At 37.4% G+C, this 12,434-nt stretch overlaps 1 protein-coding gene across 2 annotated transcripts; it reads left to right on the forward strand.

Annotated features, from left to right (window-relative positions):
• The first annotated feature begins 1,358 nt into the window (after nt 1-1,358).
• On the forward strand, nt 1,359-7,365 carry gfral (GDNF family receptor alpha like). Of its 2 annotated transcripts, XM_058380049.1 has the most exons (11): nt 1,359-1,483; nt 2,334-2,465; nt 3,591-3,734; nt 3,812-3,919; nt 4,018-4,071; nt 4,294-4,624; nt 4,847-5,100; nt 6,357-6,434; nt 6,516-6,603; nt 6,701-6,827; nt 7,282-7,365. In XM_058380049.1, the coding sequence occupies exons 1-10, from the start codon at nt 1,462-1,464 to the stop codon at nt 6,777-6,779; spliced, it is 1,290 nt and encodes a 429-aa protein (XP_058236032.1). In that variant the 5' UTR covers nt 1,359-1,461; the 3' UTR covers nt 6,780-6,827; nt 7,282-7,365. The 2 variants fall into 2 exon arrangements, with proteins under 2 accessions (XP_058236032.1, XP_058236025.1); XM_058380042.1 differs by having other exon boundaries at nt 6,701-7,345.
• Nucleotides 7,366-12,434: the final 5,069 nt, after the last annotated feature.

Genomic DNA, 12,434 nt, shown 5'->3' on the forward strand with positions numbered 1-12,434 from the left:
AGAGATGGACCAGCTCCTAATGGGTTCTGCTTCGTTAGGATTTGGGTATATCAAAGCAACGCTGCCAACCCTATCTGGACTTTGAGGACAACAACAGCTTCATAATTAATACACACATAACATTCTACATATGCTTTATCTGCATCACACAACTGACTGTACATAACTGCAGAAAGGATGTTGTTCATATCACACTCTCCAGTGTTTAGAATAATTTATAATCACACTCTCCGGTGTCACCCAAATGGGGATGGGTTCCCCTTTGAGTCTGGTTTCTTCCTCATACCATCTAAGGGAGTTTTTCTTTGCCACAGTCGCCTCAGGCTTGCTCACTAGGGATGATTTTGTCTAACATCTAGGACTTTTTGCACCATGTTTTTTTTGTTTCTTATGTTCTGTAAAGCTGCTTTGACACAATGTCCATTGTTGAAAGCTCTATATAAATAAAATTGAATTGAATTGAATACTTTGTTGTGTCATCATTTACATTTTTTTTTTACACTTCTGCTGTTTGCTGGATAGCAGCTTCACTCTGGGATAGCAAACTTTAGACCTATTTACTGTTCCTAAAATAAGACAAGTAAAATTACAATCCGAATCTGGTTTTTTTTTTTGCAAAGTAAGTTGCGCACTTGAATTTGTCTGCATGTCTAGACAAATAGACTAGACAAACTGCGCAGACGCAACATATAAATAAGGGAAGGGGATGGGAAAGATAAATAAATAAAGTTATTTATGTACGCCACAATGTCAATATATATATATATTTCGGTTGTTCAGATGGTTATATATAACACACATAAAGCGCTGCTAATTATTATACACACGTCAGATTACAATGTATTGCGCAGTAATTGCGCCGTAATGATGCTCATAAAGGCTACATCATTAAGGGCTTGGTTTAATTATTTTTATTGCTCACCAGCTTTCTATGTTTAGAAACAAGATGAACCATTTAGTATCATGCGTTTTTTTCTTTTTTTCTCCGAGACTCTAATATATTAATACATTAAAGAAATAAAATATAGCAAACTTTCCAAAACAGACTGATCAGGCATTGCTGTATAGGGTTATGGAGGTTGTATACTGCAGGTGGTGGGGAAAAAAAAAACAAGGGCACATCTGATTTTATATGATAAGATGGAACTGTCATTAACTATTTAATTAACGTTAAGATCATGCAGATATTTTAAATTAGTAAATGGCAAAGTCCGAATGCCGTCACTACTTCTAATACGGTATCGCAGCCCCCTTTTACAGTTTGTACACTAGACATTAATTTTTATTTATCATCCTATAATTTCTGAACAATCACATCATGAAAAAAAGTGATGTGACGGACGTCATTTCCGGTTACTGATATTTCCATAGGGACTGGAGAGGTGGCCGGTGCAGTCCGCGCGCGCAGGTGTTGCTCCATCAGCTGGACTTCAGAGGCGAGTCAAGCGGTCAGAGGAAGACATGAAGACAGCTCTGCTTATCGGTGAGTAACATTGCTGTGGGAATATTCCCGATTTCTTTTCTGAGATCATTTGTTTAATCATCTAGTAACAGTTTTTGTTAAGTATGTGGTCAGTTTTGCTGACCAAACCTTTGTACGTCGCTCTGGAATAAGGGCGTCTGCCAAATGCCAAAAGTTTAGACAGAAGGATATATCTAAGATTAGACCTTGTTAAGACAAACTGTATATAGCTGAATAAAATTATTGTGATATTTCAGGTTGCAATATTAAGTGGAGAATATTTATGCATTTTCACCTGAAAGGCTATGCTTCATACTTTTTAATAAGATGTGCAGAATGTAATACATTTTGCATTTCCACATTCATAGACAATTACACATACAAAAATGTCCAGTGTTGTATATTACTAATGCAACAGAGCCACCAGCAAACTGCTTTAACTGTAAAATAAATTCTACAGACCCTCTGACTATGGATGTATTGTATTTATTAAACTTAACTGTTCAAATATTAGAACGATGTATATTAATATTTTTGCTTTCGTATTCCGGGGAGGTTTCATGCACTTTTTTATTAAAATGGCTTTAGGTTCAAGCTGATATTATTTATATTTCTGCAATTATTTATTATGTTTGCCCTCAGCTCATTTATTCAACCAAAAACATAAAAACTCGAACATTAAAATAAAAACTCGAAATAATTAATACTAAAACGTTAATAATGCTGAGCAGTGATTTCCAAAATGCATCAAAATGAATAAATCAGATCCTTGGGAATCGCTCCTGGGAATACCCCACTGATAACCACTGAAATTTAACAGAGAACAGTGAAATTAATTGCACTAATTTGTTTTGTTTTTCCTTATTTGTAGGGATCTGCCTGGTTATGCACACTGATTGCACCACGATATCGACAAGCTGCTTTTCACTGATTCAGCCTTGTATTTCACAAGACCTGTGCAGAAGCAAAGAGACTCTTCTGAGAAATGTTTGTGTTTCTGAAGGTACTCGTTTGTTCCCTGCAATTGATTTATGACTAATTCAATCATTCCAGAAGGCCATAGGTTTTCTGAAATAACAAGACTTGGCAAGATATAGATGCTAACCCAACGTAACCCAATTTAAAAGCAATAGCCTACAGCACACTCCCTTGTTTACCTGCTTATTCAGGTTCACATGAAACCAATACACAATCATAGGCCTGAAAGATGTATTGGTTAGCTGGCTATCTTTGAGCACAGTTTGATCTTACCCTGGATTTCCTGTTTTATAATGGTGTTTTGTTGTGGTAAAGTTAACCAGTTCTGGGACAGGTTCAGGATGAAACTTCTGGCTCTGATTTAGGCTATTGATCTTATAATAGTGATATATTTATCATTCTTTGAGGTGTTATGGATTTAGAATCATAAGTTGTGACACATCATGAGTATTTAGAGATCATCCCAATCATTGAAGTTTAGCAGAGGGAATATTGTATCTGTGCCACATCTTTTGGTGTGATACTATTATGCTGTCTCAAATGAAATGTTTTTTTTTTTATCTTACAGCCTTACAACTAAGTTCATAACAAGGTCTTCATTTCCTCATTCAACCATTCTGGCCATAACATGGGATGAACATATAGCCAAAGCTACATTTAGAGTAATATCAATATATAAATGTAACTTTGGCTACAATAATGAGTTAACAGTTCCTTTTCAGAGGTTGGTATGATTCCCAGGAGTGAGCAGATGCTATAAATTTAATAAAATGTAAACTGCTAGATATACAGGTGACCGATTAAAGGAAAAACTTTGGCACTTATTTTGGACCAACATGTTAGACAGAATATGTTTTGGAAGGATGGCATTCATCTCTTCTGTACTGTTCCAGAGACTGGGAATATGAATACAAAGATAGAATACGTGCCAAGATGCATTGAAGCTGTTCTGGCAGCTTGTACCGGCGGAACATGTAAATAACCCGTTTTATGTGGCTTATTTTCTTTCATTTGTTGCCCATCAGTATAATGCAGCTTACCTTGATGGAAGTCCTTCATGCCAGTAATACGCTTCCATTGCACGGATCAGTGCTTAGTGGAAGTCGCATCATTAAAACCGGCTTTTCTGCTTTGTCCCTTTTTTTATCAGAGAGCAGCTGTCAAATGCAAAGTACTGAAGGCTGTAACGTGACCATTCAGGCAATATTAGCTCACTCACGAGAGTGTGTGTGCACTGATGAAAATCCATGCAGCATTCTACAACTCCTGGCTTCCTTATGCCGTTCCTTCTTAGGTATGGTATACAGCACACATCATTTCTCTCTCCACACTCTAAGTGACTGTGAATTAAAGCCACTTATTTTTAAGCAGATTTTGAACCCTTGCCTGCACCTGACAAATCAAGACTGGCAACTCAACAGTTAAGCAGTCACACCAATACTCTTCATCCTCACTCAGATCATCACCTACCCTTTCCAGGTTCTACTACTTTCCATTTGTCAATAGGTTATTCATTTGTATTTGCAGCATTTCTTGCCAAAATGTAACTATATTTTCCCTTTTAACTTTCTTTCCAGTTCATGAGAACAACCTAAAAGACGAAAGGAAACAAATTAGATTATTAACATCTGGTAAATGGATTTTTTTTTTTTTTAATGTTTATATTGAACTGCTGAATTAATTGTCAGAAGATCTCCCAGTCGTTTCATTTATAAGCAACATAAACAATATATAAGTGAAATTTAACACCCATCATAATTAAACATAGAAATGGGTCATTTTTGGTTACACACAACATATATGGTAAATATCCTGAAAGTTTCTCCCTCTGCTTTGTCTCTTAATGCCCCCAGACTTAGTTCCAGCTCCAGACATTTCCTGCGTACAGGGAATGACGCTGTGCATCCAGGATGAAGTGTGTAATCGGCAGCTGGTGCCGTTTGTCCAGTCCTGTTCTGCACCTCACTGTGAGGAGAGGCTTTGCAGGCTGGCAGCAAAACAATTTTATTCAAGCCTACCCGAAAACATGGCTGAGATGCTGGTATTCTGTCCGTGTGAGCAAGATGACCATGACTGCCAAAATTTTCAGACCATGCTCAATTCCAACTCCTGCAAACAAGACCACACATCACAATGGAACTGCCTGGAGATGCTGGACAACTGCACTGGAGAGAGAATTTGCAGGTTTGGTCATCCCACCTGTCAGTTAAACTTTAAGACCATATATTTTGCCACACTGCATCGGTTTATATGCACTTTTCCAGCATCAGGCCCATCTGCTCTCTCCATAGAGTGTCAGAGCAAGCAAGACAATGATGTTTACTCATGCTTACTGATTTATGTATAAACAATTTAAAAGGTGTACTAAAGAGCTGCTGGTAACTGCACACTCATTTGTGTTAACAGGCAGACGTTCGAGGCATTCTTGTCCAAATGTTTTGGCTCTGAGGATGTTTCACTTAGTGGATATTCAACAATAGAACTGCTGCATGTCATAGACCTCAACTTTTTTGTCAGTGGAAACAAAGAGTGCAGGCTGGCCTTTGTAGCTACAATGGGATCTGTGCTTCAGAGCCTATGCACCTGTCATGGACTGGATCATCACAGTCTTTACAGGTGCAATGTGCTGCAACAAGCCATTCATAACAGATCCTATTTCAGTAAGTACTTATGCACGGTCAATATTTGTTGTAGTCAGAAATATCTAGTTCCTGTACTGATTGGCAACAACAGTGCAGATCTGCTGTTATAAATTTATGTCAGCTAAAGACATGGAATACAGACTGGTGACAGAGGGAAAAGCCTTGACTCGATTATGCTGTAGCGTTTTTGATTGCATGGTTTGAGTCCAATTAGAATGAAGGATCACAATGCAAAGTTACTCTGACTGATTGATTACCTTTAGAAACATTTCTGTCCTGGTGGGAGTGGCCTTTTCTAGGAAGAAAATACTTCTGGATAATTGTCTGGTAGCAGCCGAATGAATTCAATAGCCTACAGAAACATTCTGTCTCCCTACACTGACCAGCCATAAGATTATGACATATGGTGTTGGCCCTGACCCAATGAGGGGTGGACTTCACTAGATCCCTGAAGGTGTGCTGTGGTATCTAGCAGCAAGATGTTAGCAGCAGATCCTTTAAGTCCTGTAGGTTCTAAGGTGGGGCTTCCATGGATCAGACTTGTTTGTCCAGCACATCCCACAGATGCTTGATTGGATTAAGCCACCCATAACCCTGTCTCTGATTCACCACTGTTCCTTCCTTGGACCACTTTTGATAGACACTGACCACTGCAGACCGGGAACACCCCACAAGAGCTGCAGTTTTGGAGATGCTCTGATCCAGTCGTCTCGCCATCACAATTTGGCCCTTGTCAAATTTACTCAAATCCTTACGCTTGCCCATTTTTCCTGCTTCTAACACATCAACTTTGAGGACAAAATGTTCACTTGCTGCCTAATATATCCCACCCACTAACAGGTGCCATGATGAGGAGATCATCAGTGTTATTCACCTCACCTGTCAGTGCTCATAATGTTATGGCTGATTGGTGAATATACATAGAAATGCATTCGGTCTAACTGACAGGAAGTTAGTTCATCGTGCACCAAGAAAAGTTTATTTTAAAAAAAAATTAAAAACACTGCCAACACTAGAGGGCTGGTGCTTCTTCATCCCTCTAACACATCTCTGAAGGCAAAGTGCAGTAAAGCTGTTCTGGCAGCTTGTGATGACCCAGAAACCTTATGATGGTTTTTCCTTTAAACTGTCACCTGTCTATAGTTGTGTAAAAACAGAAAATACTACACTCTGTAGTGCCTTAGAGATCTAGGTCTTAAATAATCCTGTTCTGATCCTTTGAACTAATGGCTGTATGTGTTCTTGGCTGGTTATTTTTGATGTCTTAAATCTAGGACCACAAGGAACTAAGCAAAATATCTCCTCTACAAAGTCTAAAGACAAATCACATCAAGAGCATTCATGGCTAAATGGTAAGATGATGTGGAATTGTTAAATTTGTTGCACATCTACAAAATCAAAACATTTGAATTATCTTCCCTAATTTGTGACAGATCAATTTTTGTACATCGTGGTATCCATTTGTGTGCTGGTGGTGATGATCATTGCAGTTGCCATCGCCATTGTTGCACATAAACTGGGGTAAGCAATAAAGCACTATATACAATAAATCATAAGCAAAATACGTAGGGAATTGTTAAAGAATGAGTTATGATGTTTTGTTTTTTTTTACCTTTAGGAAAAAGCATAGCTTGTCCAAAAAACCAGATTCAAGATACAAACCCCCAGAAGATTCCACAAAATCACTCGACCTGTAACTTTGCGGATGACACATAACTCATGAATGTTTGCACAATGCATATAAGGTATACGTGCTTTTTATGTGATAGCCAATGTTTGTACAAGCTCAGATTATTTTATAGTGTATATAATAACCTTTATCAAATGGAGATTTAATTATTGATGTAGATAAACACCATTGTATGTATATTGCACAACAGAGATTTAACATTTTATGTAATCTATTTAAATGCTCTTTACATATACAATATTAATTATTAATGCTCACAGCAGTAAAATATAACTATCTGTAAATGGCCTGAAAGACATTTATTTCTACATTTGTAATCTAACTTAACTGTGGACAAAACATTATTACAGGTTAAGTTTAATTAGAACTTTAAGATGAAAAAAAGTTATAACTGATTATAAGCATCCATACCACCTGAGGTAAAAGCATGTCACAGCACTGAAACACTCTTCACTGGAAAGTACTGGAAGAAAAAAAAGTTTGTTTGTTTGTTTTTTGATGTTTTCCAGAGTTCAGACACAGAATTATCTGACTCCCCTATCTGGTTTCCCTAGGTCACCTCACATGACCGTTCAATAAAATATAAAAATGTGTCGAATAAGTGTGTTAATGCTGGTAAACACCACCTTAGATTATCACAGTAAGGAGATTCGTAATAGCTGCTATTGCAGTTATTTCAATGCATACTGTTTACTTGTTTTTGATGCAGAGTATACTAGACATCACTAAGTACCATGTTCTAAGCAATTTAGTTGGTTCTATTTCCCGTTATATAAACATAAAGACAACATAAATCTAAACTAGTGGTCTAATTTAAGCCAGCACGACCCTGCCCAGGTCATTAGTAAGGAATGCCACACATTTACGTAAATGAACATGAGCATGCTTGAACCTGCATCACATGAAAGTAAAAACCTCCCTGTCCTACTCACGTGACTATTTTGTAGCCTCCCACAGATGCTATCCAAACAGTTTATTTGTTTACATCCCTATCATTTATCTCATCACAAGCACAATTTCTTCATTATTTATACTTTTCGTCAAAAGTAGGAGGAACAAAACGTGATACAGATGCAGACCCAGTGAAATACATAAAAGAAAATACAGCCAGTTGTTCAATTGTTTCGAATCGACCATCTAATGCTAAGCATGTAACTCATCCTGTTATGCCAACATACACTACAATCCATGCGCTCCCTTGTTCTATTTGTATTCTATTTCCCTCTTATCTACCTGAAACTGATAACATATGTAAGCCTCTCAAATCGAGGCAAACACATATCTGCTGGACCATACCTGACAGCCTGGTGTGTTTGGTAGCATTATGTGAAAGATATCATGTGAAAACAAATGGAATATGGAGGCAGAGATAAAAACAAAACCCTTTTTGGATTTGATTAGACACCGGTCACTTGTAAATATGAGCTTCAAGATCACCCAAGATGGTTGCCGTCTCAAGTGTTTGTTCTAACGTGTAACTACAATCAGTAAATACACCAAATAAAGCTCAATCACAGTACCAGCATATCAACCATCTAATATCTTGGTCTGATATGCTACAAACAAAGCAATGTTTAAGTATTCATGAAGTCTGCCACACACAATATGATTATAACCAACAGAATCCACCAGGACAAGTGATTACAATAGCGTTTTTTGAAGAAATAATGTTCCTCCACAGTGCACAGATGAATCATACATCCTGTAAAGGGGTCTGGATTTATTGGCTTTAGCAAGAGAAGTAGCAATGGTAACCCCAAGAAGACAAAAGACAACAAATGTTTAAGACGATAAAATCAAGACAAACAACATTCAGAAGGAAATTCACTCAAAAATAAATGTCCCTAACCCCATGGATCGGACAGTAATTGCTAATGAGATCAATGCAATGGTTCGTAACCATATCCCAGCCTTTTGTTCCATTTGATAGTCCAACCAATGCTCCACATCCCAGTCTGGAAAGTTGTTCTCTATCAATTCCCTCTATAAATTGCCTGACCCAGACATGATCCCTCCTGCTTGTGCAATTATTGTCTCTTACTGATTTTTTTTTTTTTGAGAAGGTTGTTTCCATACAACAGAAGAAGGCCACATTTACACATTCCTATTTCTAAACCTCGAAACATTGATTGCTTAAGACTGTTATCCCAGCTGGAAAAATAGATCCTAAAGGACATCATATAAAACCTTCTTGATTGTGGAAAAAGGGATTTACTGAAAATTGCTGTGGATGATATGAGACTAGCTCAGACATTGATCTCTGAAATATTTAATACACTCCAACAGAAAAATGGGTGACTGAGCATCCAGTTGAATTGAAAACAGTGTAACATCCCGCTCAGAACACAACTTAAGCAGCTACAGATCATTATTCATAACTTCCTGGAAATCAGACATGCTACATGCTTGCATTAAGACAATCAAGTAGACTTCATGGTGTCTTCAAATAACAAGAAACTCCATAGACTGCAATAAAATTTGGTATTTTATCCTTCTCTAGACATGCTAGCACAACTTCATCACCTAGGCCAAAAGGTTACATTAATCTGGCCTAAGGTGCAAACTTTACTGTAAAAGCACCTGAGATACTCCAGCTCAAGCTGTTCACAACCACTTCCAGGGAATGACTGTATGTATTAATGGAGTGAGATGATTTTTGGAAGGAAATAGGGGGTTTAACTATAAAATTGCTCCCATTTGCGATAGAAAATGTACTTGTGGTAATCCTCTAGTACCCATCCATTTTTTTTATTTAGAGTTTTTAAGGTTTCTGCAAATTTACACTCCAAGAAGTTACTTGGATATCACTTTATATAAAGGATGTTTTCTACTGCTATGCAGTTTTTCATATTTGACATGATAGTACAAATAATCAAAACTTCTAGTCAGATGTTTCAGCTGATCATATGTTAAGCAGATGCTTTTTGATGGTCCTACTTTTATTACTTCTGATAAATCCAGGTTCCAGGGAAAGAGGCTGAACAGAGGTGTAGTTAGGTCTGGTCTACAGCAGGGGGTGCAATAGAAAAAGGAACCTGGTTAGTTGTGAAGACCTTCAGTTTTTTTAAAGGTGGGTGTGGAGAAGGGCGTGTGCGAGAAATTGTAGACCATAATTACCACCAGGACAGTTCCAGTAGCGTATCAGGTTTTTAACTGCTGGGAACAATTCAGTCAAACAAAAGCCTTCCTTTTTTCGTGAGTGATATTTTACATTTTCCAAATCTTGGTATTATATATACTTGAGGAAAAGACACTATGGTTTGTGTTCAGATGAAATGTCTGGAGAATGCCATACCCTGGTGATTTGCAATGTCTTATTCATTGCACTGAATTATAATGATAGAGTGATATATACATTCACTGAAATACATGCACTGGCCACTTTATTAGAAACACTTGTACACCTGCCCATTCAAGCAGTTTAGAATTTCATACACATTAAATCTGTAGTGTTTACACAAAATGCTGTGGAAAAACAACAGAAAAATCTAACGAGTGGCAATTCTGCAGGTGGAAAACACCTTTCTGAGGTGATGACAGAGAACAGAAAAGCTACAGACAGCACTGCAAATATCCATCTTTACAACTGTTGGGAACAGAATAGCATTTCACAGAATCTTAAAGTTGTTGAGCTACAACAGCAAATCAGCCGGAGCAGGAATCTAAGGCTACAGTAGGTTTCTCCAAAACCTGTTGAGAAACTTGAAGGTTAGTCTGTACAATGCATAACACATCCAATATTCAACTATGCAGTTTCATAGAGTTGATCCAAACAAAGCAGTGTTTCTGCATGTTCAAATCATCTGGTAGATCGTGTAGAAGCACCTGTAGCTTCTTCTGGAGTTTTCTTGGAAGTCTGATCCAAACAAAATAGACGACTAATGCAATCCTGCACATGAGGATTTGGACATATGGAAAGAAGCAAACAGATTTAATGCTTTTGTGTTGGTATGACATAACAAGTAGAACCAAGACAATAGTCTGGGGATCAATTCAAACCTGAATGTTATGAATAAAACTTGGTTTTGTCACCAGGAAGATTTAAACTAAAGGTAATCAAATAAATCACACAAGCCTCTGTGGTGTAGTTCTAACATATGAAAATACAATCACCTGCACAACCTGTGTTGATCATTGCAGGTAATTATGTAAGCCATTCCTGCTTCCAGAGACTTCATTGGACCTCTTGCCTGGCTAGGAGAGCAAAAAAAAAAGGTTGCTTAGAGCAGGATTTGACATTTCTGTCAAGCGTTTGTGTTTACTTGAAAATGGTATGTGTTTGCTCTGGCAAAACTGTTGATTTGTGTTCCTGCTCATTCGATATGAGTCAATATATGCTTCATTTCCCAAAAGCATCATCTAATTAAAATCAACAGAATTAAACTAATTCCTGAAGAGTTTATTTGAAGCCATTTTCTCCCAGGTGGTATTAAACGAACACAGAGCTAATCTTTTATTTCAGACGCTCTTAAGACTGAGGTGAAAGGTGAAAATGAAAATTTTTAGAAAAATTTGTGTGATGGGAATTGTTCAATCCTCCACTTATTAGATGTAAAGTAGATGCAGCACGAAATGAGGGCAAGACATTACACATTTTCTAGAGGTTGGTTTATTTAAACATTACTACAGTTTAAATGAATCTTTTTTAACGGTTTGTGCTATTCTCTTGTGTGATCTGGGGCATTATAAATGTAGGCTATTTTTCAACAGATTCATTTGTTACAGCAGGAATAACCAGAGAAATGGAAATTCGGTGCACCTGAGCTAAACAGTCAAGTGCAACACTGCCTACAGAGACCGGCCTTGTTGTTACATAAACCTCTTTAATTGTTTTCACACTGCAGATTAAAATATTAGAATGTTTTCCACATATCCTGCTCAACTGTCAAAAGAATGTTCAATATGTTTTCCAGCTTTCTTAGGAAAAGCCAGATGTTGAACGAGGGGAGACGAAGAGGAGGGTGGAGGGTGGTGGTGATGGTGGTGGAAACAACGAAAGGGAGCAGTGAAAATTAGCTCTCAATGAACCGTCAGTATTAAAGAAAAATAGCTACCTTCAGGACATATCAAGTGGGAATAAACAACAAAAGAGAGCACCCGTTGCTTCAGAGAACAATTTAACCCTAATTGCAAACTTTTTTTTTTTAATCCCATGGCCAAAGTCCTGATTTAGAGCAAGAGCTTGTCTGCCTGAGCCATAATTACTGTTTGTGTTGGCAGGAAGTGGAGGAAGGCTTCATGCACTGTTCACTGCCCAGACCTTTCTGACTCAGCACAGTACAAGGCAGATGAGATGGGTTTTATAGTACACACAATTTTTCTTTTACTGTTAATTAAAAGTAAAGAGTTAACAGAATCAGAGTCAATGGGTCCAGTGAAAGAGTCGGGGAGAGCAGCAGCATAATAATGTGGTAGAAACTTGAACTAATTAGTAGTTATTCTAATTAGCTATAAAAATTAATAAATTTAAACGATCTTTGATGCAGTGTATGCAGTCAGTAAGCTTTAGTGTTACAGATTCATTGTTAATGCTAATGTTAAGTAGGCCTCAGAGAATTCAAGCTTTCATTGCTCTTGGACATCCATTAGATATTTAAACCATGTCTTTCTGTGTAAAATGGAAGAAACTGAAGGTATAAATTCATGCTGTGGTATGTATTTT

Source organism: Hemibagrus wyckioides, linkage group LG03, assembly GCF_019097595.1.
Source record: "Hemibagrus wyckioides isolate EC202008001 linkage group LG03, SWU_Hwy_1.0, whole genome shotgun sequence".
NCBI classification, from domain to species: Eukaryota; Metazoa; Chordata; class Actinopteri; order Siluriformes; family Bagridae; genus Hemibagrus; species Hemibagrus wyckioides.

Bases quoted from the DNA above. Each gene is read 5' to 3' on its own strand.
- gfral (XM_058380049.1), top strand. From the start codon at position 1,462: ATGAAGACAGCTCTGCTTATCG. The intron at 4,072-4,293 runs GTAAATGGATTT...TAATGCCCCCAG, and splicing joins AATTAGATTATTAACATCTG to ACTTAGTTCCAGCTCCAGAC. The intron at 6,604-6,700 runs GTAAGCAATAAA...TTTTACCTTTAG, and splicing joins ATTGTTGCACATAAACTGGG to GAAAAAGCATAGCTTGTCCA.